This window comes from Salarias fasciatus, chromosome 19 (assembly GCF_902148845.1).
Source record: "Salarias fasciatus chromosome 19, fSalaFa1.1, whole genome shotgun sequence".
In the NCBI taxonomy this organism is placed as follows: Eukaryota; Metazoa; Chordata; class Actinopteri; order Blenniiformes; family Blenniidae; genus Salarias; species Salarias fasciatus.
In genome coordinates this window covers 22,537,359-22,564,816 of record NC_043763.1, presented here as the reverse complement: position 1 = coordinate 22,564,816, position 27,458 = coordinate 22,537,359, and the positions used below count along the sequence as shown (strand labels likewise).

General features: G+C 43.9%; 2 protein-coding genes, 2 long non-coding RNA genes and 1 other non-coding gene across 6 annotated transcripts; 2 read left to right on the top strand and 3 right to left on the bottom strand.

Annotated features, from left to right (window-relative positions):
- Window positions 1-1,304: 1,304 nt before the first annotated feature.
- Window positions 1,305-10,180, bottom strand: LOC115406466 (cofilin-2-like). The gene is made up of 4 exons (XM_030116539.1): window positions 10,031-10,180; window positions 7,236-7,543; window positions 5,237-5,313; window positions 1,305-2,093 (listed from the first exon to the last, which is right to left on the bottom strand). Exons 1-4 carry the CDS (start codon window positions 10,031-10,033, stop codon window positions 1,975-1,977), a joined length of 507 nt encoding a protein of 168 aa, XP_029972399.1. The 5' UTR covers window positions 10,034-10,180; the 3' UTR covers window positions 1,305-1,974.
- On the top strand, window positions 8,946-14,918 carry LOC115406475 (uncharacterized). 2 transcript variants are annotated; one of them, XR_003933541.1, is made up of 4 exons: window positions 8,946-10,238; window positions 14,151-14,224; window positions 14,339-14,402; window positions 14,614-14,918. It is a non-coding gene; the product is annotated as an uncharacterized LOC115406475 (long non-coding RNA). The 2 variants fall into 2 exon arrangements; XR_003933540.1 differs by lacking the exon at window positions 8,946-10,238 and adding an exon at window positions 11,228-11,287.
- A 244-nt stretch (window positions 14,919-15,162) lies between these two features.
- LOC115406474 (uncharacterized) lies at window positions 15,163-15,729 on the top strand. Its single transcript, XR_003933539.1, has 2 exons — window positions 15,163-15,307; window positions 15,398-15,729. It is a non-coding gene; the product is annotated as an uncharacterized LOC115406474 (long non-coding RNA).
- A 684-nt stretch (window positions 15,730-16,413) lies between these two features.
- LOC115406467 (cofilin-2-like) lies at window positions 16,414-26,742 on the bottom strand. Its single transcript, XM_030116540.1, has 4 exons — window positions 26,593-26,742; window positions 23,804-24,111; window positions 21,813-21,889; window positions 16,414-18,760 (listed from the first exon to the last, which is right to left on the bottom strand). Exons 1-4 carry the CDS (start codon window positions 26,593-26,595, stop codon window positions 18,645-18,647), a joined length of 504 nt encoding a protein of 167 aa, XP_029972400.1. The 5' UTR covers window positions 26,596-26,742; the 3' UTR covers window positions 16,414-18,644.
- LOC115407353 (small nucleolar RNA SNORD53/SNORD92) lies at window positions 17,912-17,997 on the bottom strand. The gene has a single exon (XR_003933625.1). It is a non-coding gene; the product is annotated as a small nucleolar RNA SNORD53/SNORD92 (small nucleolar RNA).
- Window positions 26,743-27,458: the final 716 nt, after the last annotated feature.

The following is a 27,458-nucleotide window of genomic DNA, read 5'->3' as shown; positions in this document are numbered from 1 at the left end:
CTAGTAGCTTCATTGTGTTTTTCATAAAAACCAAGTGGTACATGTTGGCACCATCAGGGTTTGACTGAGTTCGGTCCAACTAATTTCTTTTAAAACATTTGGTAACACTTTACTTGAAGCCCCTCTTTATAACACATTATAAGTAGTTATAAACACTAATACATGATCACAATGCTTTATAACTCACTATACAGCAGTATACAGCATAGGATTAAGGTTAGGGTTAGGGTTAGGGTTAGGTCCTGGCATTGTGATCATCTATGAATGTTTATAACTATAGCTACACATGTTATAATGGCATTATAATACTTTATGAATGTACTTATGTGTTATGCAGGGGGGCTTCAAGTAAAGTGTTACCAAACATTTTAACAGGTTGGACTTTAAAATGAGTTTATATAAGATGTAATGGGATTCTATTAGAAGTCATGCTTCTAATAAAGTCTGTTCTGGCACAATAATCGAGTTCTTCATCTCATCCTGACGAGGGCTCGACTGTATCAGTTCCATTTGTAATGGTTCTTTCAAAATTTGGACAGCACGATGCACTTCTATCACGATTCTAAAGAAAGCTCTACCACAGATCTTCACTGGTGTTCAGGATGATCTATACATTTTAACTATAAGGAGGTTTTCACCATTGGGCTTCAAAGAGTTGCTATGGTTTTCCAGATGGTGCATCGGAGTTTTGTATTTTCTTTCTAAAGACAGCAGATCTGAGCCTCTGTGGTTCTTACAGTTCAAAGTTCTACCTGTCCCAGATCATATTCTGTTAACCCCTCATGTTTAACCTTAAGTTCATCTCACAACCAGAAGAGAAAATTCACTGCCCTTCACAGGTTGCTCATAGTACCCCGAGTCTTTATGGAGTACGGTCATTCAATTCATACTGGAACCAATTAATCCCAATTGGGTAATTTTCCCAGACACTTGCGTTTCCAAATTAATTCTGCTGTAAAGTTACTGGCACTTCAGCAAGTTCTCAACACACCAACCAACTCCCAGTAAAAACAGTCAAAACTCAAAATTGTTTTGAAGGTTCAACTAATTATGCTCAGAATTTTGAAATTATGGGAGTTTCATTACTCAACTGAGTTCACTTCAGCTTCCAGAGTTTCACAAATGTTCACATTTCACCGACTGTGATCTTAAAGGGCTCTGTTGGCACGGAGGATCTGAGGTTGTTGGTGTGCAGAGCGTCTTCACCCAGAGGTCGGCCAGACTAAGCTCCCTCAGGAAGTGATGCGCTCGGGTGAAGGCGCAGGAGTGACTGTTGGAAGCAGAAACGAGGCCGAGGACACAAATCCGCCACACGCTTTTATTGCAAAGTGGTTTCCTGTGATCTCAGAAAACAAAATTCTGCTTTAAGGCTCCAGATGTCATCTTTCTGTCCGTTCGTTTGTCGTTGTTGTTGTGGGGCCGTCTCAACGCCGGGGTGAAATCTGCGTCCTGTAATGTTTCTTTCCAAAAATAAGAATTGCACCCCAACTCGGTTACATTCAAAATGGAAGTAAGGCGACGACAAAACGGGCAGAGTGAGGGCGGGCAGGCAGAATGTAGTGTGAGAACACAAAGCGCTGCGCTGCGGATGCATAGTCGATAACAGCTTACAACAATAAAAGTCACGTGGAAAAAAGCTCGGTGGAACTGACCCGTGGGTGGTGGGAGGCGGAGCTTCACACCAATGGTCTCCTCCCTCATGGGGAGGGGGGGCGCTGCTTTTGTCACATTGACTTTTTTTTTTTTGCCAAAATTCTGAAAGAGAGATGACCCTAAAGTCATGTGGTAACAGACTGGGCAGGGTTTGCATAGCGTTATATTAATGAGATCCCTGTATTTTACAAAGCAGAACAGAAAAAAAAAAGAACGGGCTATGGGGAGGGGAGGGGGGCTGACAGAACAAGTGGGGGATGGGGGGGAAGCGTCGGTCTGAATGGCACGGCGGTTGGCTGGGCTCTGCTCGCCGCCGTGACATCACAGCGGTTTGCCCTCCAGGGTTTTCAAACATGCTCCATGTCCGCGCAGCTTGTCCGCCACCGTGCAGCGGTTCTCGAGGTCCTCCCTTCCCTTCACCTCCCAATTGTGTTTGAGTCCTGCAAATGAAAAACACACCTCAACTCAGTTCCTCAGGATGGTTCCAACATTGGTTGTACTGAGAAAGTAAGGTTGCTCAGACAAAACACTGGCTGGAAAGTTGGTGAGTGAGTGGTTTCGTCAGAGGGTGGGGAGGGGGGGGTGTGTTCTAATAAAATAGATAATTTATCCCACAGTTACGTGGATATAATTCAAGGTAGACACTCAGGATGCAACAGTTCACAGAGGGCAGGATCGGACGCAAGTCTCAACATATGACCACGATAGGTTTTTTTTCCCCCAAAATAATTTTCTAGACAAATTGACTTGAAGGGATAGTTCGGGATTTTTGACATAAATCTGTGTGGCATCCCCATCAGCAGTGTTGTGCATTCACAAAGACTTAAGCTACGTTCACACCGCCAAGTGCTGTCTGCGATTTTGCGTCAAAGACAAGTGAAAACAAATGGGAACGCGCGTTCCAGCTGCGATGAGACGCAACGCGTCGGACGCGGCGCGTCGTCACGACGCGTCACGACGCGTTGTGCGGCGCGTCGGGGCGTTGGCGCTACGCGTCGCGATTTTGCGTCCGACGCTGAAGTTGGGAAATCTGAACTTTGGCGCGTCGCGATTTTGCGGCAAACCAATCATAGAGCGTGTCCATGGTGACGTCGGCCAGGGAGCTGGAACCGGTCCGAAGAGAAGCACTACGACCATGGAGGAGCGTGTTAAGGCTCGTCCATGCTTCACATGTACGCGTTTCCGCGTCCGCTTTGGAAGGTCCGCGCACCACCGATGCGGACGCGCTTTCTCCCATGCTACATTTTGAGCTCAGCTGTGTGCGTCTCATGCAGGCGCGGTGATCCACGCAGCCTCGAGAAGCTTTTCCGGCTCTACAGACTGTTTATCTGCTCCTTTATTACGGTTTATTTAGAGAAAATTAAGCACATACATTGTCAGTCCATTATCTTTAAGTTTTAAAGTTTATTTAGCCTTTTTTTTGTGTTTCTGAATCGCGGGGCGGCGCCGGAGCGATTAGTTACTTTTTCACTTCTGTCTGCAGACCTTCTCCTCCCTCCAGACAGTCTCTCTCTCTTTCCACGAGTTTTTCCACTCTTTCGGTGTCTTTAAGTGGAGCCATCAGGCTGGAGCTCCGTCTACTTTCACTTTTACCGTCATGTTTTGTTTGCTATGGCGCTCTGGCGCAGGCGCACACTTCCGCGACCTGCGCTCAATGCGCAACGCGGTCTCAATTTCTGGCTGCTGCGCGGACGTCCGCGGATCGGTCCGCGCGGACCATAGCGGACAGGAATTCATGACGATTCACGTCACGCGGACCAACGCGCACCCACGCGGACATGTGAAGCATGGACGGGCCTTTATAATGGCCGTTTACGCTCGCCCAGAGCTCTGGGACAAAACTTCTTCATTTTACAGGGAGCCCCGCCTCCCCGCCAGACACGACGCGTCGCGTCTGGTGGGGAGGCGGCTTTTGGCCCCGCGTTGTTCAGCGTCGGACCTCAGAATTGACACGCGTTCAGCTTCTCGCGTTGACGCGCTTTTTGACGCAAAATCGCGTTCGGTGTGAACGTAGCTTTACCCCTGACAGCGTCCAGTGAGCGGAGATCCTGTCCGGTTTCGGTCCAGAGGAAAGTAGTCCGGCAAGTTTGCTGGGGTCCCGAAAATAAAGCGTTTTTCTTCTCAAACCAATATGTGTGCGAAAGAGTGATATAATTGCATCACAAAACCATTGTCCACGAAAAAGTCAGACCTCGTAAACGCTTGGCACTATTTTCTCTCCCTTCATATCACTCCACGCCGTCTCCAGCTGCAGGCAGCCGCGCTGGTTTCACTTTGTTTACCGCTAGTATAGAGCTAGCTAGCTCCAGCTCTAGCTGTTAGCATCTCCGCGCTGCCTGCACCTGGAGACGGCGTGGAGTGATATGAAGGGAGAGAAAATAGTGCCAAGCGTTTACGAGGTCTGACTTTTTCGTGGACAATGGTTTTGTGATGCAATTATGTCACTCTTTCGCACACATATTGGTTTGAGAAGAAAAACGCTTTATTTTCAGGACCCCAGCAAACTTGCCGGACTACTTTCCTCTGGACGTAAACCGGACAGGATCTCCGCTCACTGGACGCTGTCAGGGGTAAGTCTGTGTGAATGCACAACACTGCTGACGGGGATGCCATACAGATTTATGTCAAAAATCCCAAACTATCCCTTTAACTCTATTATTTGTTGAATCCAATAATGCATTTTGTGATTTTCTATGCTGTAGCAAATGTAACTTTTTCCTATTTATTCTTAAGGTAGGTGCAGTAACTGACCATAAGGCACATTTGCGTTTCTTTGTAAAAGAATGACTTGAAATGAATTTTCTGTCAACCAAAATTAAATAATTTTACTGGATTTAGAAACAAATCCAACAAACTATGGAGAAAATCTTTTCAAGAAGCAATCAAAGACCAATTGCAGTATTTTCAGCTTGTTTAGGTCTTGTTGGATTTTCTCACCATTTTCTGAATACCAAAATTCAGCCACACCTCTGATTTGAATCGCCTGAGGCCACAGCCAGAACTTAGTGAAGATATTAAAATAATAATAAAAAAAAAACAAGTTCATCAAGGAGGGGAAGCATTCAAAACCTTGATAGCATTCTCTGCTGTTGCATCGCATTGTATTTTTTTACTCCGATTTAGTCGCATAGTTGTATAGATGTTTTAACTGTCTTGTGACGTTTTGGTAAATTTAGACATACATAGCTTTTGTTTAGTAACTGCAGGACTCCGATATCCACAGTCTACTGCGAACAGTGGCAACTCTCACCCTGTGATGACTGCTAAACAATTCCGGTTTGACTGAAATGTGAGCTCTAGTGCCGATTCTGACTGTTAAACTGAGGGTTCAGTGGAGAAATCCACTGGTTTCAATCAAGATGTAACAAATATACTCAATTGTGAATGAGATTCTGGTTCCAAGAAAGTTCTGGTTCTAATTTTGCAAAACACCATTTGAACACCGATTATTCTGATTCGAAATATATTCATCTTTCTGTCCCACTGACCCTCAACAGTTCCTGAACCGGTTCCACATGTTGTGACTGTACTGTTAAGTGCCTTCTGTGGTTCTAACAGGTTCTGCAATGATGTGCCAGCTCACCTGTAAACTTCTTTCTGATGGCGTCTTTGGAGCTCGCATACAGCATTTTGTCTCTGACTCCACAGGTATCTGGAGACCTGAGAAAAAATAAAACAAAGGTGTGTAAAACAGGAAGCAGTGGGGAACAGTTTGAGAGTGTGAATCAAAGGGAGGGGCGGAGCCTCAAGGGCAAGCACGAGAAGTGAGGTGAGAGAAACACGTGAAGCCGGTCGGACGGAATATTTCCACCTCATTGAAACTTGTGCAGTTTTGTTGGTTCAAGCCAACATGATTACAACTGATAATGCAGCACTCAGGAGGTTATTCATTAAGTATCCCTGCACCATGTAATCAAGACAAACGGATTCAAATCTCCAAGAATACAAGTGGACGCAGATCTTGTGGTGATGAGCTCAGACTGGGTCACAGCATCTCCAGGTAAACAAAGTCAAATTAGCAGTTTGTTTACAGGAAGGCACCATTTTGGATTCCCCCCCGGCCAATGAAGTAGATCGCGAGCTGGAAATACAACACTGGGAGACAGTACAGTCTCACCTTCCTGATGACGAATAATGAGTTTTCCAGGACTGCAGGTATGTCAGTGCACCATGCATTAGGAGCAACCAAGAACAAGAGATGACATGTTCAGTGCCACGCGAAGTTCTGAGAGGGGTTTTTGTTTTTTAAAGATCAAAATCTTGGCACCGAAGGGATTTAGAGTGAAAGTAACTCAGACAATTAACAAGAACAAGTGTATGGATTAGGGCTGCACGATTAACCGACACCCCATCGAAATTGAGGTTTTAACTACTGCGGTAACCGAACCGCACAGGGCTGAGGTTTTTTGAGGCATTTGAGTGACAGACCTATCCGCCAATCAAAACGTTCGAGCCTCGCGTTCCGGGCCACCAGCCAATCAGAAATGACAACAGGAAGCAAGTATGTCTGCACTGCACTGCTGCAGCTAACTAGCGTCAGGTTGCTAACAACAAACCCCGCGTGTGTGCTTTGCGGTGTAGTGGGGAGCAAAAAGTTTTCAGTGCAACTCATTCACGGTGTGAAAATGGCTGAGATGACAACAGAAGAGGGAGCGGAGCAGCTGGTATTAAAAAAAAGAATTGTAGTTCAGTTGTTTGGACTTACTTCGGTTTTGAAAAAAAACGACGTGGAGCAAAAGCCAGATGTAGATTGTGTCACTGTGCAGCAGCCAGATCCAGAGGAAACACGTCTAATTTGAATCAACATCACTACACAAATAGGGTATTAACAGAAACGTCTACAAGTCGTTGGTTATTCTCTCTCACCCAATCACCTGACGGCTCCAGCCTTCATCCAGCGCATGTGGAAGCGCTCGTCTTTCTCCATGAAAGCATGAAGCTGCAGCCCAAGAATGTGAGGGAAGATGACCCAGGGTAGGATTGCTAAACTGATGTGATCTATGAATATTACAGCAATAAGGATAATTTTTTTACCCTTATCTTTAGAGGCTGAACAGTTTTTTTTTTTTTTTGTGAGTTGAAGTTGGTTTCACAGTGGCGCCTATTCGCGGTTCTGGTTTTTAATTTCCATTTATTTCACGTTGAAAACTGTTTAAGTAATTTTCTGTGAACTATGCAAGCAAGACCAGCATTGAATTACAATTTGGACAGCATTGGGTTTTAAATATTTTGTCATTTCATTAAAAGGCACTCTTTTTTTTTCTTCAAATGTGATACAGACACACATGGTGGTGTCTCGGCTGCCGCTGCCTGAAGCTTTGTCAATTTAGTTTACATTAGGTTATTTTATGTGTCAACTTGCGCAAGACCATGTAAAAGTAACAGGAATTTTTTTTACCATAATTTTAGCCGTTTTCTGCATTTTAAAGAATAAAATGTGAAAAATCGCAAATCGAATCGCAATCGCATTATTGGTCAGAAAAATCGCAATTAGGTTTTTTATCAAAATCGTGCAGCCCTAGTATGGATAAGTGTTTAAAAAAAAAAAAAAAGGGGGGGCTGCAGTTGCATTAATACTGTACCACATGACGAAGACGAGGTCCTGGCACTTTTTGTTATCCTCGGTCTCGTATGCGGCGTCGTAAAGGGCATATCTGCAGCCGTTCTCTGGTAACAGGTTGATGAAGCTCTTCAAGGGGTCTTCGTGCTCCTCGTCATCGTCGACTGACAAGATTTCCTTGTCTGCTTCAGTAACGATCTTGTCGCCATTGATACAAAACACCACTGCCTTCTTTCTGATCTTTTTCCCATCCGGAGTTTCAGTATACTTCCTCATCTTCATGTCAGTGAACAAGTTGACCGCTTCGTCGTCTACTTCAACACCTGATGCCTGTGGACCACCAAAACAGACTCCGTTAACAGGGCTCAAGAGGTCAAAGGGTCAGTTGCCACTTAACATGAGAAAATATGGACTCATTCCCGCCCCCTGTGTCACGACACCGACAAACTAAATTATTCTGCAAGTGCAATTAGCGTCCTGATAAAGTTTGACACCTGGAGAAACTAAATGTTTCACTGAATGGACTGATAATCCAGTTCGTTAAAATAAGATTAGCTAATAGATATGATAAGAAAGGCATTCGCTCCCCGAGGGCAAATGTCGCAGCTTGATTAATGCCTCGGGAATCCGTTTTCTGCAGTCACCTGTCAAGGAGCCAAACCAGTTTAAAACCTTTTATATTTTTGCCAGTAGTTGATCAACATTTGATCTATTTGAGGATAACACAAGAAATTCGCATTTTGCAATAAACCACACAACCACTCCCCAAAGTTTGACGGGATACGGACAGATGTGGACGGATCCAGCAAAGTTTAATACACAGTCAAAAGGCTTAACAATACACAGATAATATAGTTTAACATTATCATCCATATACATTTTACAATGTTCAAAAAGTAGGTTTAGCGATACAAGCGTGTGCTCACCACACCCAATCTCCCAGACACATGTGCAAACAGGTAAAATGCTCTGTTAGCATTCAGCTTGTTCAAAACAAGTTCTGACAAAGGGTGTAGCTATCGCGTTATATGAAATGAGTGGCAACGTGAGCGACGAGATTATGTAAGATTAACAAGAAAAATTCCAGAGACACGTGTAACTGGTTCAGTTAGAACATGAACCAGTCGCGAGGAGCAACATACAGGTAGCATCATGTTTGGGGGGGGGCCTTCAGTGAGCATTCCAAACAGCCGTGGGGAGTGGCATGCAGGTAGAGTCATGTTAAAACAAAATGTTAGAACAAAATGCTTGTGGCAAGGGAACTTTCCGTTAGCATTAAAAGCTAAGATAAACCGAGTCGGTTCATGTCACGTTTCTGTCCTCAAATCAGTTCTTCATCCGACCTGGAGTTTCTGTCACATATTACAGGTTTTGTGCAGGCCGTTCCTCTCGGATGAACAGCAAAGCGACCAACAGGTTTTTAGAGACGAGTCAGCCTTGAAACAACATGCAACCTGAATTGGTGATGGCGCCCTCACCAAGTCAGGCAAGGCGTCTTCAGAGTCGGAGAATGATCCAGAACTATATTTTAACGCTGCAATTCAGCCTGCCGTGTTCCCATGTGATTCAAGATTAAATGACATTTGGGAATTCCACCGACTCAGACTCACAATTTCATTCCTAATGATGCATTTAAACCTGAGCACAAAAGAAAACTCAACATTTTCCTGCGTCATTCAAGAAACTAAAATCTCTTACTCAGCCCTGATTTTAAAATAGGCTTGTGGGAATAATTGTCAACATGTTTCACTGAAGCAGCTGATAATTTTACATAGAGTCAGTGGGTTAATTTACAACAAAATGTGAACTTTTGAAATTAAACAATGTACTTGAAGTTATTGCCAGCAATGATTGAAATCAGATAAACAAAATGCTGCTGATGTGTTTCATTTTAGTTTTCTTCATTTCCGGATCATAAAGATGCCGTTCTGGAGTGAAATCAATTTTAATTCCAAAATTGATAAATAAATGCTTTCAGTTGGAAAAGATTGATGAGACACATGACGTGGCAGAATGATGTGCAGCTGAATCAAACCGTGGTGGTGTGAATCAAAAGCATTTAGATAGGTGTGGATTTTTTAACACACACACACACACACCGTGTGTTGAATTGCAGCAGAGTAAATGATGCTGACAGTAATGTGGAGTGACTCAGGGTGACTGAATGGATGGATGAATCGTGACTCAGCTGTTTTTAGTCGCATTGTGAATAACCTGACAGGTTGAACCGTTAACCAGCGGGCCTCCACCCAGGCTGCACCGTCACCGTCCCCCACACCCAGACGACACCGACTAACAGCGCCCTAACAGCGACTTCCTGACTCAAAGCAGCTCGATACCGAGGCCACGGCGTCCTTCCTCTTCCCGGGGATGACACGCCCGGCTCGCCTCGTCGGATTGCGAGGGTCTGGTCACTGCCGCAGGACCTCCACTCGGCAAAGATGGCCGGCCCGGGCCACACGGCCAGGGGGAAGACCCGGCCCGGTCCAGTTGGGACCACGCACAGATAATTTCGTCGAAACTCGAATAACTCCTAAACTAATGTCTACGAGTGGAGCTGTTGCTTCATGTAATCGCTGATTTCTATTTTTTTTTTTTTTTTTTGAAGGTTGCGAATCACCGAACTGCGGTCCGAAGGGGCAAGCCGAAATACCCGGACCGATTCTAGCGCGCGTCACGCTGCCCACCGCGCCGCGGAGCGGAGCAACGGTCCTCCGGAGCGGCGAACCCCCGGGCCCCGGGGGAGCCGCCGCGCGCCGCACCCAGCACCGCTGTATTCACGTCGACCCACGGCGTCGTCCCCCGACTGCTCCTTACCATGATGTCCCGGGGTTTGTAAGCGCTGCTTCAGCGTCAGATGGAGTCTTCCAAGTCGGGTGAACAGGGAGCGGAGAATATGGCCATTTCACCGGGGGAGGCGGATGATAAAGAGAAGGGGCGGGGGCGGGGCCGGAAGACTTCAGAGCGCCGAGCCGAACCAACCGCCTGCGAGCCGCGCGGAAAAAAAACCACATCACCTTAAAAGGTAAAAAAAAATGTCCCTGGGCGCCAAAAAGTTAACCTCCCCCCCCCCCAAAAAAAAAAAAAAAAAAACCCAAACAAAAACATCGGTTGGATAACAGATTACTAACGAAAGAGGAACGTCTGTCCAATATCTGGTCAAATGTTCAAATTGATGATGGCATATTATTTTTAGTAGGCATACAAATGAATACATTTGTTTTAGAAAAAACATCTAACAGGAGAACGGTAATCACATTTGGGAGAAACACTCACCTGACGCTTTAAACAAAACTTGTAAACGCAATAAATAATGAGAGACTTAAAAAAAGCGCCGCCACCCCCCCAGAAAAAACCCCTCCAAATAATAAGTAAACATTTGTAAGAAAAAAGTAATACTTTGAAACAAATTTTATAATAATTTAAAACTTTAAAATAGCTTCAACAGGTTTTGGAAGGAACAGATGTTTATCAGTTTTCTGGAATAAATTGAATTATTTACAAAAAAGATGAAAACGAGTAGCATTTGACTTGCTTTGATTCATACTGTAATGTGTTTTCAAGGTAAATTGCATTATGTAATTGTTTACCGACTTTTTTACTTTAACTAGCAGTTTGATGCATGACTGGGAATGTTCTCAGATAAAACATTTTTACTCTTCTGTAATTTTCTAACATTTTTATTTCTCAAACTGTTGAATTCCTATATTTATTGTATTTCTCATGAAAGAAACGCTTGGACTGCAGACAGGGGCGGAGCAGGGGTCCCAGCCCAGGGGGGGCGAAGCAATTCTCTATGGGCCCTTGTGGCCTAAACAGCCCCATTAAAACATTAAAGCTATAGTGCGTAACTTCGGTCGCCCTCTAGCGGAATTCTGCGTTCTTACAACAATAAAGCCGGCGCTTCCACATGACGTACACCCCGGTGTTCCCCCTCCTCCCCCCCCCCTCCCCCTCTCCCCCCAATCTGCCACAGTGATTCGCGTTTCCACAGCGCCAATCACCGTTGGAAACGGTTTTTATTGTGTGTGAACAAGGACAGCTGGTGAAAAAAAGACGGACTCTTCCGAAGAGGTAATTATTGTTTTTTTTTTGTTTTTTTTTTGCCACAGAAACGCAAATAGCTTATTACAAACGGGAGACAAGGTGCCTGCTAATTTGTACCTGACAAGTTTGCCTTCTCCGTCAGTCACTTTCCTTCTCCCAACCATCCAGGCTTTTTTTCTGGTGGTAGGATCCACTCCAGGACTCTTTCTCGGCCTTTTCTTTGGATTATCCGCCATGCCGCTTCCTCATTCTGCCTGAGCTGAGCCTGTTGCTAGGTGCGTTCACGATGGCAAAGCCAGAGGCAGACAGAGCTAGACGAAGCAGACGGCGCAGCCGTGGGGCGGAGTTATAAGTCTGCCTCCAAGTCGGACAACCCTATGTTCTCCATGTTGGTGTTTCTCATGACTCCACTGTGGGGGGTGTTTACAGGCCGTCGTCCAGGGTGGCAATGCCCCCCCCCCCCCCCCCCCCTGTGCCTCCTTGCCCCCCCTGGCTGTCAGAGGGGTAATTTTGTTTTTCTTATTAAAAACAAAAGAATTCATAATTTCTTTTGTGTGTCACATTGTGTTAATTCATATTCAGTTAACTGAAATGAATACAATTTTAAAAAAACAAAATAATTTTAAGTTACGTTTTGGCTTCTGTCATGTGAAGCGTGCCTGCTGCTGCAAGTGCAACCAGGCATCAAGGGGGGCAGACTGCCTCGCCCCCTCAGTCCAAAAAATTAATAAATAAGTTTTCAGTCTATTTTGTGCTTAAAAAACAACAGCAAACTCCACTGGCTTGATCAAATCAATATGAAGTGTTGCGCTATTCAAAATTCAAAATTCAAAAAAAAAAAAAAAAAAAAAAGTGGAGACTCCAGCTCTACTAAAGTTGAGGGCTGGTTTTTTTTCGCCGCCGCTGCCCCCCCCCCCCCCCCCCCCCCCCCCTTTGTAGCCGCCGCCGCCGCTGCCCCCCCTCCCCCCTCTACACTGGGCTGGAGCCGGGACTGGGTGTTTATTTATGCAAATAAAGCGCGTTGTCATCAAACTGATGACGAGTGGGCTCGGGTCCAATCCCCTGCCTGGATGAAACAGAGAGGTGGGCCAGGTACCCGCGGTGAGTTGCTCTCGAGCAGCTCACGCGGCTACCTCTGTGACCGATCTCGTTTGGGTCTCGCGAGTTTTCGATGCCCTACGTAGGTCCTACGTATCAGTGACGCCGGGCCACATCTGGGCGGGGCGGCTCAAAAGTCTTAAAGGTCTGCCTCTGGCTTTCTCATGTCGAACGCACCTGCTATGAGACGCTCTGCGCGTCCTCCCCCTCCCTTCTTGTTGTGACGTAAAATGCGTCATTTCCTGCTCGCCAGCGCGGGAATGTCGCCGGTTGACACGCAAAGCAAGAAATACATATATTGAAAAATCCCGCGACATGTTAGAGGAGCCGATCGGCTTAATCTGCATTTTGTCATCTCCACTGGTAGTGGCTTGGCTAAAACAGACGTTCATAGACATTTAAAAGTTACGCACTATAGCTTTAAAAAAAAGAAAAAAAAAATGCCGCAGATAATGTAATGTGCAATGTACATAATGTACTACAGTTTGGTTCAGACACACCTCTTTCTTTTAGCTTTTAACATTTTATAATTGTGAATCACATTACTGTAGTGTCTCTTTTAGACACACCTCTTTGTTTTTGCTTTAAATATTGCAATATATATATATATATATATATATATATATTTTTTTTTTTTTTTTACTTTGTTGTTCAGTTTAGTTTTGTCAACATTATTTATGCGTCTTCTTTTAATGATATTAATTATGAATAAGGTTGTGATCAACGTTTGTTTTGCAGTCCTCTCGGTTTCGCTTTTACCGTAATGCGTAAAATATGTGCGCACCGCTAATATAATGTGTCGGCTCACTTGACTGTCAGAGCACCGGCTGGCTTGACCGCAGTAAACTAGGCAAGCGATACGTTATTTAGCGGTGCGGGGGGGGGGGGGGGGGGGGGGGGGGGGGGGGTAGGTGCGGTCATACTTCGGTTTGCGGAGCGGGAGCAAATATATGACATACCGGAGAGTGGCCAGGCACACGGCCGGGAGAGCACACACAAATCTTCTGTTATCATTTAAAATCTGGCACGGCGGCCTAATAACAGACAGTGTTCTTACCATATTTAACAGTCCAGAACACTCCACATCACGGCCATGTCCGGATTCTCCTCCTCCTCCCTGTTTCAGCTGAGCGTCACTTGCTGGTGTTATTCGGACTCGTTTTGAGTCATCATCGCGTTCCCCTTCCTTCTTTTTAAAAAATGACAGTAAATTTAACTGTCTTTTAGACATGTTTGATTCGCCCTTTGCTTACTCTCTTCATCAATAATCTCAGATGCAACAACTTTCTGTCAGAGGCGGGTTTGATTCACTGCATCAGCAGATCTGCGGCTCTTTTAAATGACTTATTTTTTAACCTTTAATTGTATTAAACAATCTGAAATTAGTAACAGTTGTTCTGTGAATTAATGTTAGAATATTATTATTTTATGCAGTTAAAGTGATTTCTGAGCACAGGTATGGAGAGCTGAACTCTCCCACAGGCATCTTCCCACTCTTTTCTTAATTTTCTCTCCTTAGGAAAGCTGTGGATGCTCACCACACTTCTTTTAATTCCCTTGTTTTCAAATTACATCCAAAAGTGACGCAATGTGGCATTTTGTTCAGTTGTAGCTGACGAGAGAAGTACTTGTGAGTAATTTGTGGCTTTGCTCGGTGAACAGACAACTACCTGACGTCATCACTCCCAGAATGCATTGCACGGCCAAAACATGGCCGCCACCATGTAAGCAATAATCCTATAAACGAGTGGCATTTTATAACTTATGCATTATGTTTATACTTTTCTTACAGCGTATTTTAAGTGTAGACATCAGCGACAACATTTGTAGAGCTAATAGACATTTTTATCGGGGTTCGCTTTAAAGGTAAGCATACTATATTTTTCAGTGTGTTTGTACACACTGTTCACCTGCTTATTCAGAAAAGTAACCTAATTGATGTTTGATTTATATGGATAATATGTCTGAATTTTTTTGTAGGCAAACAAGCGAACCATTGAAAATGGTGGTGTGTCATGCTCATGGAACACTTTGATCTTGGAAGGTAGGATGTCATAATGTGATTGAACTGATATGATTGATGATTTGCGCATTGAAATGTCATCATCTGTCCTGTTGTCTTCCCATTCTCTTACTTATTGCCAGAATTGACTAATTTCAGGGCAGCACGTGTAATTTTAATTGTTTTACCTACTGTTTTAGCCATGGCAAGATGCTTGCTCATTTAACACTCAAGTTGAAATCTCTTCTGGCAGGTGAGGTGCCACCAGTTTTTCGCCTGAAGGGAAAATTGGATGACATGACAGAGGTCAGTCTGCTTTCCTTTTGTCTCAATATTTATTTGTTGTTTTTAGTCAATGTTATGTCAGGTTTCCCATCCCTGGACATGATTCATTAACTGATTTTGTGAGCTATGCTTTTATTTAATGCAGTACAGCCTTTTAAAGTAACACTAAGGAACTTTCAGTTTCCGTTGATTTTGGCGGCGCCAGTGGACAAAAGCGGTAGTGTTTTGCCTAAAGGAATACTACAGTTCCCATGAGGACTAGTGCGTGACGTCGTAAAATGCTGCTCCAGGTGGCATGCTGTCAGACTGAACTCGCCTACATTTGTTTCCAGTGGCTGTGTGAAGGACGGATAGCGACGAGGTAATGAATCTAATGGTGGCTAAACAATATTATATCATAATGTGACGCATGCCGTGTGCAGGGTTCCTACCACCCTCCTCACAGTTTCTTAGTCCAAGTGAAAGCAATACTGACGCCCTCAGCCCGTGACAGAGGGGCCATTCAACCCGTTGTAATTCGATGTGTCATCACAAAAGATATTAAAATGTTTTATTAAGGTTGAAAAGTTCCTTAGTGTCGCTTTAAGGCTGAAGAGAGGAAGAAAAGTTGTCAACAAACAGCTGCTCCAGTTGTGCAGGGGATGGAGACAACTGAAGAAGAGGTGGGCCTGACCTCCACTTCCATGTTGTTACATTTTGTGAGTTGACCTTTCATGTCTTGACAAAAACTTGACGCTTCTAATTTTCTTTAGACCAGTGTGGTGGCCCGAGTTGTGGAGCACTGCAAGAAAGCAGCAGAATGGGTGGAGATGAACCCACAGCTGTCAGCAGCCAGGGTGGAGGTGCCTGACGGTTTGAGCATGGACGACACATCATGCACTGAGGAGGCTGTGCAACAGCTGGAAAACCTCTTTCACGCCACCCTGGATTTTGGTGAAGAGGAAAGAGAAGTGATTCTGGAGCTTTTTAAGTTTTTGTTAAACAACATTTGAGATATGTGTGTCTTTTGTGAAGAGATCATGGACAAAGGAGGGTACATAGCATACTGTGAGCGCAAAGAAAAATAAAACAAATTGGAAGTTTGTTTTGTGTCTGTTTTCTCCTGAACAGGGATTATAGGCAATCTAGATCATACAACTAGATATTCAGTAATCCAGTGAATTGAATACACAACTTAATCAGTCCTCACATCCTCCAGTGACAAATCCATGTGGTCCAACAACACAAGGTAAGAACAGCACAAACAATATGGAGGACTTATTAGATGAATTATGAGGTGTAAGAATTGTAAACGCTATACAAAATATATATACGTATAAACATATGCCTATATGAAATTAGTTGAATTAAAACAATGTTAAAAGCTGCAACACTGCAGGAAACTGTACATTTACAATAATGCTATTGAAGCAAAGACAACTCAAATAGGTTTCAGTGTAGAAGAGTTTTTTCATTTACACAGATGTATTGTTTCAAAAAGTATGTAATGCAGTCTAACAGCTGTCCATATAGTCAATTACATCAAAATACTATCTGCAGTAAACTAACGCAGATACTGTTTTAAGGGGATCATGACAGTACTCATGATCATAGTCATGCCTTTTCATATTTCTATTAACTTCCGGTCCTGAGAGTGGAGGTGAGATGTTTGCAGGGAAGGGTCCTGAGAGTGGAGGTCTGCAACCAGACTGTGTTGGCACATTCTTTTTTAAATCATACTTACATTACATACATAAAATTAAAACCACCAAAAATAAACCGTAATCTCGTGGGGAATGAAAAATAGGCGATTCCGATATTCTCGCTTTTTTTTTTTTCTTGAAAGATTTTCTATCAACTTCCGGTCCTAAGAGTGGAGGTAAGCTGTCTGCGGAGAAGGGTCCTGAGAGTGGAAGTCTGCAACCAGACTATTAGTTTACTTGCTTTTAAATCATATTTACATTACAAACATAAAAATAAAACCACAAGAAATAAACCGTATTTTCATGGGGAAGTACGAATACACGATTCCGATATTCTCGCTTTTATTTTGAAAGGCTTCGCATCAACTTCAGGTCCTGAGAGTGGAGGTGAGCTGTCTGCAGGGAAGGGTCCTGAGAGTGGAGCTCAGGGTCCTGAGAGTGGAGGTCTGCAGCTGGACCCCTCTCACCGTAGTTGGGGGCTCCAGTGTTGTGTCTACAATCAACCTCCATTCAACAACAACACACAAACGCACACACACACTCATCAGAACAGAAGAACGCAGCAAAACCATCTACAGCAGGAAACTGAAAAAAATATAGAATGACTACAAATCCAGTGAGGCCATGCAGCAGCTCGGGCTTTTAAAGGGTTAGTTCAACTTTTCAGTGAAAGATAAAGGGAACAGAAACTCTGTGACTCACTTCCTGCTGTGTGTGAATGTTTCATCCTTTGTTCAGAAATTGCCTCTGATTTTTTAGGTCACTCAACTTCTCCTTTCAATTTGATCAACATTTGGAAATTCAAGATCCGGGGTCATTTTCTCTTTGGATATATTCATTCAGACAACCCTCATCAAAGAAGCCTTTCATCAGGGGGTGGGGCCTGTGTCTAATGGGAGGGGCCTGAGTATAAGGAGGCGTGGTCACATGAAGGGGAAGGAGCTGCCCTATATGGTTCACAGTTTGATGAGTGACGGAAGCCTGAGAGTCCCAAAATTTAATAACCGCAAACAAAAGTACTTTCTCGTGTGAATGAAATTGAAATTTGATGTCTGAAAGTGAGAAAGACTTAACTTCTGAACTTTCCACTGAAAACAAACATCTGCCAGCTGTTTTTGAACAGCTCTGTAGGTCATTAAATCACTTCTCGTTCCTGTTTCAAACAAAATGACTCGTGGATTTGTGGATGTAATGTAAATGGAAACATCGCATTTCCTCGACAAAGTGGAGTTTTGGTCTGCATTTTAATCAGGGCCGTGAGCGTTTTGCGGGCGGGGCAGAGTCGCGCTCTGATAGGCCAAGCCTGCCAAGCGCCTCGTTGGTGTGACGGGGATTATACTGAATACAGTTTGAGAACATCAGCTCCACGTCAGACACAAACTCGGCTGTAGGGGGAGACAGAAAACAACAGGGAGGAGTTAACGCAGCCATGTTTCCATCATTGTGCACACATCCTCTCGCTTTCGCAGTGAAGTGGAATCAAATCAAATTCTGTTTTTTGCTTTATTCTCACACACTGAAAAGCAGACTTCGTGCCTCAGCAGTGAAGGCGTTTTGAGTTTTGGATCAGCTGGTCTCAGCCGATTGGTCAGACAGCCAAGAGAAGATGTGACATCACGTGACATCATCAGCTCATTAAGCAAAACCTTTTCTCAGCATCATCACTCCCAAAGTGGTTTCCTGTGATCTCAGAAAACAAAATTCTGCTTTAAGGCTCCAGATGTCATCTTTCTGTCCGTTCGTTTGTCGTTGTTGTTGTGGGGCCGTCTCAACGCCGGGGTGAAATCTGCGTCCTGTAATGTTTCTTTCCAAAAATAAGAATTGCACCCCAACTCGGTTACATTCAAAATGGAAGTAAGGCGACGACAAAACGGCCAGAGTGAGGGCGGGCAGGCAGAATGTAGTGTGAGAACACAAAGCGCTGCGCTGCGGATGCATAGTCGAAAACAGCTTACAACAATAAAAGTCACGTGGAAAAAAGCTCGGTGGAACTGACCCGTGGGTGGTGGGAGGCGGAGCTTCACACCAATGGTCTCCTCCCTCATGGGGAGGGGGGGCGCTGCTTTTGTCACACTGACTTTTTTTTTGGCCAAAATTCAGAAAGAGAGATGACCCTAAAGTCATGTGGTAACAGACTGGGTTAGGGTTTGCATAGCGTAAGATTAATGAGATCCCTGTATTTAACAAAGCAGAACAGAAAAAAAAAGAATGGGCTATGGGGAGGGGAGGGGGGCTGACAGAACAAGTGGGGGATGGGGGGGGATGCGTCGGTCTGAATGGCACGGCGGTTGGCTGGGCTCTGCTCGCCGCCGTGACATCACAGCTTTCTGCCCTCCAGGGTTTTCAAACATGATCCATGTCCGCGCAGCTTGTCCGCCACCGAACTGCAATCGAGTTCGTCCCTTCCGTTCACCTGCCAAACTTGTCTGATTCCTGCAAACGAAAAACACAGCTCTACTCAGTTTCTCAGGATGGTTCCAACATTGGTTGTACTGAGAAAGTAAGGTTGCTCAGACAAAACACTGGCTGGAAAGATGGTGAGTGAGTGGTTTCGTCAGAGGGTGGGGAGGGGGGGGGGGGGGGGTGTGTTCTAATAAAACAGATAATTTATCCCACAGTTACGTGGATATAATTCAAGGTAGACACTCAGGATGCAACAGTTCACAGAGGGCAGGATCGGACGCAAGTCTCAACATATGACCACGATAGGTTTTTTTTCCCCAAAAATAATTTCTAGACAAATTGACTTAACTCTGTTATTTGTTGAATCCAATAATGCATTTTGTGATTTTCTATGCTGTAGCAAATGTAACTTTTTCCTATTTATTCTTAAGGTAGGTGCAGTAACTGACCATAAGGCACATTTACGTTTCTTTGTAAAAGAATGACTTGAAATGAATTTTCTGTCAACCAAAATTAAATAATTTTACTGGATTTAGAAACAAATCCGACAAACTATGGAGAAAATCTTTTCAAGAAGCAATCAAAGACCAATTGCAGTATTTCCAGCTTGTTTAGGTCTTGTTGGATTTTCTCACCATTTTCTGAATACCAAAATTCAGCCACACCTCTGATTTGAATCGCCTGAGGCCACAGCCAGAACTTAGTGAAGATATTAAAATAATAAAAAAAACAAGTTCATCAAGGAGGGGAAGCATTCAAAACCTTGATAGCATTCTCTGCTGTTTGCATCGCATTGTATTTTTTTTACTTTACTGATTTAGTTGCATAGTTGTATAGATGTTTTAACTGTCTTGTGATGTTATGGTAAATTTAGACATACATACAGGACAGTCCTGTAGCTTTTGTTTAGTAACTGCAGGACTCCGATATCCACAGTCTACTGCGACCAGTGGCAACTCTCACCCTGTGATGACTGCTAAATAATTCCGATTTGACTGAAATGAGAACTTTATACTTCTATACTTAAAGTATAGAAAATTAAAAAAGAAAAAAAAAGAAAAAGAAATGTGAGCTCTAGTGCTGATTCTGTTAAACCGAGGGTTCAGTGGAGAAATCCACTGGTTTCAATCAAGATGTAACAAATATACTCAATTGTGAATGAGATTCTGGTTCCAAGAAAGTTCTGATTCTAATTTTACAAAACACCATTTGAACACCGATTATTCTGATTCGAACATATTCATCTTTCTGTCCCACTGACCCTCAACAGTTCCTGAACCGGTTCCACATGTTGTGACTGTACTGTTAAAGGTGCTGTAGGCAGGATTCTGCATCTCCGCCATCTTGCTTAGGGTTACCTAAGCAAGATGGTGATTTGACCCATCTAAGATGGCAATTTGAAACCCAACACAGCCAATCCTGTCCTGTTCTCTCTGACATCACGCCCTCACGCAAGTTAAGCCCCTCCCACAAGAACGCGCGACGAACGCCCCTCGACCAATCATGGTTTGAGCCTCTTGGGCTCCTCTGATTGGTCAAAGATACCTGGAGCTGTCGAGATTTCTTTTCAGCTCAGAACAGAGACAGATGGAAACGCTGCGCACTCGCGGTAGTGCAATTATGCTACACTCCTAAAGGATTATCAATGGATACTCTGGCCCAATCCCAATTCTCTGCTTAATCCTCACTCCTCAACCTTGATCCTCAATCTCAAATTAAGTGCCTCCTCAAAACAAGTGTTAAGGAATGTAAAGTCACTTGGAAATGGGACAACCCTTAAAGACAGTTACGTCCTTGGACCACAGGGGGCAGCACTGCGCAAGAGGGTAGAAGAAAGCTGGAAGTGCAGTGTTTCCTGCAGGAAAAAAGTTTGGGGGGGGTTTCGGACCGTCGGGAGGGTGCTCGGGGCTTGCGCAACGCTTCTTTGGACCGTCCGACGGAGAGAGAGAGCGCACACGCGTGGAGCGCTGTTTTGTTTTTTTTTTCTCTCTCCGCAATAATTTTGTAATAATTTAGGTCAATGATCCATAACAACTCCCTTTATAACTGTAAGTAATGCGCCCTGCATTAGAAATGTTTAACATTTTGCATGTGTGACCTTGTTAGTAAATGCATTCAAATGAATTTTCTTGATTTCTTTCTGACAGCCTTTGTAAATATTATCTGTGATAGAAACTTAATACAATTAGTCCCAAAGTAATATACAAGATTTTTTATTAATAAAATAACAGCAAAACAAACTATTTAACAAGCATTCTGGATTATCCTTAACTCCAAGGTAGGTCTCGTAGAATCTCAAAATTAAAGCTCGTGTCCGGAGTATCCGTTCGTTTCCAACGTATGTATCATTTTTCAACAGAGCTTAAATGTGTCAGTCTGGTTCGATACTATAATATAATATTAGCATAAAGCAATATAAAAATGTATTTATGAGCCCTGCCTTTGTCTCATAGACCCCCATGTTATCCGAAAAAGCGCCGGTCAGCGTCAGCCAATAGACTTCGAGCTTCCGCATTCTCGTGCCGTCAATCAAAGTGTGCACGCAGCCAGAGAGCACGGCCGCTCGCCCAGGCAGAGGTGAGTTAGCTCCGCAGCAGCCGGCCCGCTCACCTCGGATATATCCATGGTCTGCTGAACATCCACCGTAAACAGCTAAACTTGTAGGATGCTGTAGGACTCGGAGGCTCTCAATTTCACCCGACAGATAATTCGCGTGCACAATTAAAGGGGCGTGGCTTGGTCGCTCATGAAAGCAGAGGGAGGGCGGAACCTGAGACGTTGGATTAAAAAAACCTCTCTCTTTCAAAACTCCGGACACGAGCTTTAAGGGAGATAACGCTCCTTAGTCTCGCTCCTTTCCTCAACTTGTTAAGGAATGGGACAGCACTTAACTTCACGGGAGCGCGCATTTTGAGGAATGAGGAGTAAGATTGAGGATTAGGCAGAGAATTGGGATTCGCCCTCTAACATTTAATCCAAAGAAAACACAGAAAAATTAGCTTTGACTAGCAAAATCCTGCCTACAGCACCTTTAAGTGCCTTCTGTGGTTCTAACAGGTTCTGCAATGATGTGCCAGCTCACCTTCAAACTTCTTTTTGACGCCGTCTTGGGAGCTCGCATACAGCATTTTCTCTTTGACTCCACAGGTATCTGGAGCCCTGAGAAAAAATAAAACAAAGGTGTGTAAAACAGGAAGCAGTGGGGAACAGTTTGAGAGTGTGAATCAAAGGGAGGGGCGGAGCCTCAAGGGCAAGCACGAGAAGTCAGGTGAGAGAAACGCGTGAAGCCGGTCGGACGGAATATTTCCACCTCATTGAAACTTGTTCAGTTTTGTTGGTTCAAGCCAACATGATTACAACTGATAATGCAGCACTCAGGAGGTTATTCATTAAGTATCCCTGCACCATGTAATCAAGACAAACTGACTCAAATCTCCAAGAATACAAGTGGACGCAGATCTTGTGGTGATGAGCTCAGACTGGGTCACAGCATCTCCAGGTAAACAAAGTCAAATTAGCAGTTTGTTTACAGGAAGGCACCATTTTGGATTTCCCCCCCGGCCAATGAAGTAGATCGCGAGCTGGAAATGGGAGACAGTACAGTCTCACCTTCCTGATGACGAATAATGAGTTTTCCAGGACTGCAGGTATGTCAGTGCACCATGCAGTAGGAGCAACCAAGAACAAGAGATGGCATGTTCAGTGCCACGCGAAGTTCTGAGAGGGGTTTTTGTTTTTTAAAGATCAAAATCTTGGCACCGAAGGGATTTAGAGTGAAAGTAACTCAGACAATTAACAAGAACAAGTGTATGGATTAGGGCTGCACGATTAACCGACACCTCATCGAAATTGAGGTTTTAACTACTGCGGTAACCAAACCGCACAGGGCTGAGGTTTTTTGGGGCATTTGAGTGACAGACCTATCCGCCAATCAAAACGTTCGAGTCTCGCGTTCCGGGCCACCAGCCAATCAGAAATGACAACAGAAAGCAAGTATGTCTGCACTGCACTGCTGCAGCTAACTAGCGTCAGGTTGCTAACAACAAACCCCGCGTGTGTGCTTTGCGGTGTAGTGGGGAGCAAAAAGTTTTCAGTGCAACTCATTCACGGTGTGAAAATGGCTGAGATGACAACAGAAGAGGGGGCGGAGCAGCTGGTATTAAAAAAGAATTGTAGTTCAGTTGTTTGGACTTACTTTGGTTTTGAAAAAAAAACGACGTGGAACAAAAGCCAGATGTAGATTGTGTCACTGTGCAGCAGCCAGATCCAGAGGAAACACGTCTAATTTGAATCAACATCACTACACAAATAGGGTATTAACAGAAACGTCTACAAGTCGTTGGTTATTCTCTCTCACCCAATCACCTGACAGCTCCAGCCTTCATCCAGCGCATGTGGAAGCGCTCGTCTTTCTCCATGAAAGCATGAAGCTGCAGCCCAAGAATGTGAGGGAAGATGACCCAGAGTAGGATTACTAAACTGATTGTGATCTAAGAATATTACAGCAATAAGGATAATTTTTTTTACCCTTATCTTTAGAGGCTGAACAGTTTTTTTTTTTGTGAGTTGAAGTTGGTTTCACAGTGGTGCCTATTTGCGGTTCTGATTTTTAATTTCCATTTATTTCACGTTGAAAACTGTTTAAGTAATTTTCTATGAACTATGCAAGCAAGACCAGCATTGAATTACAATTTGGACAGCATTGGGTTTTAAATATTTTGTCATTTCATTAAAACAACGCACTCTTTTCTTTTTTTTTTCAAATGTGATACAGACACACATGGTGGTGTCTCGGCTGCCGCTGCCTGAAGCTTTGTCAATTTAGTTTACATTAGGTTATTTTATGTGTCAACTTGCGCAAGACCATGTAAAAGTAACAGGAATTTTTTTTTACCATAATTTTAGCCGTTTTCTGCATTTTAAAGAATAAAATGTGAAAATCGCAAATCGAATCGCAATCGCATTATTGGTCAGAAAAATCGCAATTAGGTTTTTTATCAAAATCGTGCAGCCCTAGTATGGATAAGTGTTTAAAAAAAAAAAAAGGGGGCTGCTGTTGCATTAATACTGTACCACATGACGAAGACGAGGTCCTGGCACTTTTTGTTATCCTCGGTCTCGTATGCGGCGTCGTAAAGGGCATATCTGCAGCCGTTCTCTGGTAACAGGTTGATGAAGCGCTTCAAGGGGTCTTCGTGCTCCTCGTCATCGTCGACTGACAAGATTTCCTTGTCTGCTTCAGTAACGATCTTGTCGCCATTGATACAAAACACCACTGCCTTCTTTCTGATCTTTTTCCCATCCGGAGTTTCAGTATACTTCCTCATCTTCATGTCAGTGAACAAGTTGACCGCTTCGTCGTCTACTTCAACACCTGATGCCTGTGGACCACCAAAACAGACTCCGTTAACAGGGCTCAAGAGGTCAAAGGGTCAGTTGCCACTTAACATGAGAAAATATGGACTCATTCCCGCCCCCTGTGTCACGACACCGACAAACTAAATTATTCTGCAAGTGCAATTAGCGTCCTGATAAAGTTTGACACCTGGAGAAACTAAATGTTTCACTGAATGGACTGATAATCCAGTTCGTTAAAATAAGATTAGCTAATAGATATGATAAGAAAGGCATTCGCTCCCCGAGGGCAAATGTCGCAGCTTGATTAATGCCTCGGGAATCCGTTTTCTGCAGTCACCTGTCAAGGAGCCAAACCAGTTTAAAACCTTTTATATTTTTGCCAGTAGTTGATCAACATTTGATCTATTTGAGGATAACACAAGAAATTCGCATTTTGCAATAAACCACACAACCACTCCCCAAAGTTTGACGGGATACGGACAGATGTGGACGGATCCAGCAAAGTTTAATACACAGTCAAAAGGCTTAACAATACACAGATAATATAGTTTAACATTATCATCCATATACATTTTACAATGTTCAAAAAGTAGGTTTAGCGATACAAGCGTGTGCTCACCACACCCAATCTCCCAGACACATGTGCAAACAGGTAAAATGCTCTGTTAGCATTCAGCTTGTTCAAAACAAGTTCTGACAAAGGGTGTAGCTATCGCGTTATATGAAATGAGTGGCAACGTGAGCGACGAGATTATGTAAGATTAACAAGAAAATTCCAGAGACACGTGTAACTGGTTCAGTTAGAACATGAACCAGTCGCGAGGAGCAACATACAGGTAGCATCATGTTTGGGGGGGGCCTTCAGTGAGCATTCCAAACAGCCGTGGGGAGTGGCATGCAGGTAGAGTCATGTTAAAACAAAATGTTAGAACAAAATGCTTGTGGCAAGGGAACTTTCCGTTAGCATTAAAAGCTAAGATAAACCGAGTCGGTTCATGTCACGTTTCTGTCCTCAAATCAGTTCTTCATCCGACCTGGAGTTTCTGTCACATATTACAGGTTTTGTACAGGCCGTTCCTCTCGGATGAACAGCAAAGCGACCAACAGATTTTTAGAGACGAGTCAGCCTTGAAACAACATGCAACCTGAATTGGTGATGGCGCCCTCACCAAGTCAGGCAAGGCGTCTTCAGAGTCGGAGAATGATCCAGAACTATATTTTAACGCTGCAATTCAGCCTGCTGTGTTCCCATGTGATTCAAGATTAAATGACATTTGGGAATTCCACCGACTCAGACTCACAATTTCATTCCTAATGATGCATTTAAACCTGAGCACAAAAGAAAACTCAACATTTTCCTGCGTCATTCAAGAAACTAAAATCTCTTACTCAGCCCTGATTTTAAAATAGGCTTGTGGGAATAATTGCCAACATGTTTCACTGAAGCAGCTGATAATTTTACATAGAGTCAGTGGGTTAATTTACAACAAAATGTGAACTTTTGAAATTAAACAATGTACTTGAAGTTATTGCCAGCAATGATTGAAATCAGATAAACAAAATGCTGCTGATGTGTTTCATTTTAGTTTTCTTCATTTCCGGATCATAAAGATGCCGTTCTGGAGTGAAATCAATTTTAATTCCAAAATTGATAAATAAATGCTTTCAGTTGGAAAAGATTGATGAGACACATGACGTGGCAGAATGATGTGCAGCTGAATCAAACCGTGGTGGTGTGAATCAAAAGCATTTAGATAGGTGTGGATTTTTTAACACACACACACACACCGTGTGTTGAATTGCAGCAGAGTAAATGATGCTGACAGTAATGTGGAGTGACTCAGGGTGAATGAATGGATGGATGAATCGTGACTCAGCTGTTTTTAGTCGCATTGTGAATAACCTGACAGGTTGAACCGTTAACCAGCGGGCCTCCACCCAGGCTGCACCGTCACCGTCCCCCACACCCAGACGACACCGACTAACAGCGCCCTAACAGCGACTTCCTGACTCAAAGCAGCTCGATACCGAGGCCACGGCGTCCTTCCTCTTCCCGGGGATGACACGCCCGGCTCGCCTCGTCGGATTGCGAGGGTCTGGTCACTGCCGCAGGACCTCCACTCGGCAAAGATGGCCGGCCCGGGCCACACGGCCAGGGGGAAGACCCGGCCCGGTCCAGTTGGGACCACGCACAGATAATTTCGTCGAAACTCGAATAACTCCTAAACTAATGTCTACGAATGGAGCTGTTGCTTCATGTAATCGCTGATTTCTATTTTTTTTTTTTTTTTTGAAGGTGGCGAATCACCGAACTGCGGTCCGAAGGGGCAAGCCGAAATACCCGGACCGATTCTAGCGCGCGTCACGCTGCCCACCGCGCCGCGGAGCGGAGCAACGGTCCTCCGGAGCGGCGAACCCCGGGCCCCGGGGGAGCCGCCGCGCGCCGCACCCAGCACCGCTGTATTCACGTCGACCCACGGCGTCGTCCCCCGACTGCTCCTTACCATGATGTCCCGGGGTTTGTAAGCGCTGCTTCAGCGTCAGATGGAGTCTTCCAAGTCGGGTGAACAGGGAGCGGAGAATATGGCCATTTCACCGGGGGAGGCGGATGATAAAGAGAAGGGGCGGGGGCGGGGCCGGAAGACTTCAGAGCGCCGAGCCGAACCAACCGCCTGCGAGCCGCGCGGAAAAAAAAACCACATCACCTTAAAAGGTAAAAAAAATGTCCCTGGGCGCCAAAAAGTTAACCTCCCCCCCCCCCCAAAAAAAAAAAACCCAAACAAAAACATCGGTTGGATAACAGATTACTAACGAAAGAGGAACGTCTGTCCAATATCTGGTCAAATGTTCAAATTGATGATGGCATATTATTTTTAGTAGGCATACAAATGAATACATTTGTTTTAGAAAAAACATCTAACAGGAGAACGGTAATCACATTTGGGAGAAACAGTCACTTGACGCTTTTAAACAAAACTTGTAAACGCAATAAATAATGAGAGACTTAAAAAAAGCGCCGCCACCCCCCCAGAAAAAAACCCCTCCAAATAATAAGTAAACATTTGTAAGAAAAAAGTAATACTTTGAAACAAATTTTATAATAATTTAAAACTTTAAAATAGCTTCAACAGGTTTTGGAAGGAACAGATGTTTATCAGTTTTCTGGAATAAATTGAATTATTTACAAAAAAGATGAAAACGAGTAGCATTTGACTTGTTTTGATTCATGTGTTTTCAAGGTAAATTGCATTATGTAATTGTTTACCGACTTTTTTACTTTAACTAGCAGTTTGATGCATGACTGGGAATGTTCTCAGATAAAACATTTTTACTCTTCTGTAATTTTCTAACATTTTTATTTCTCAAACTG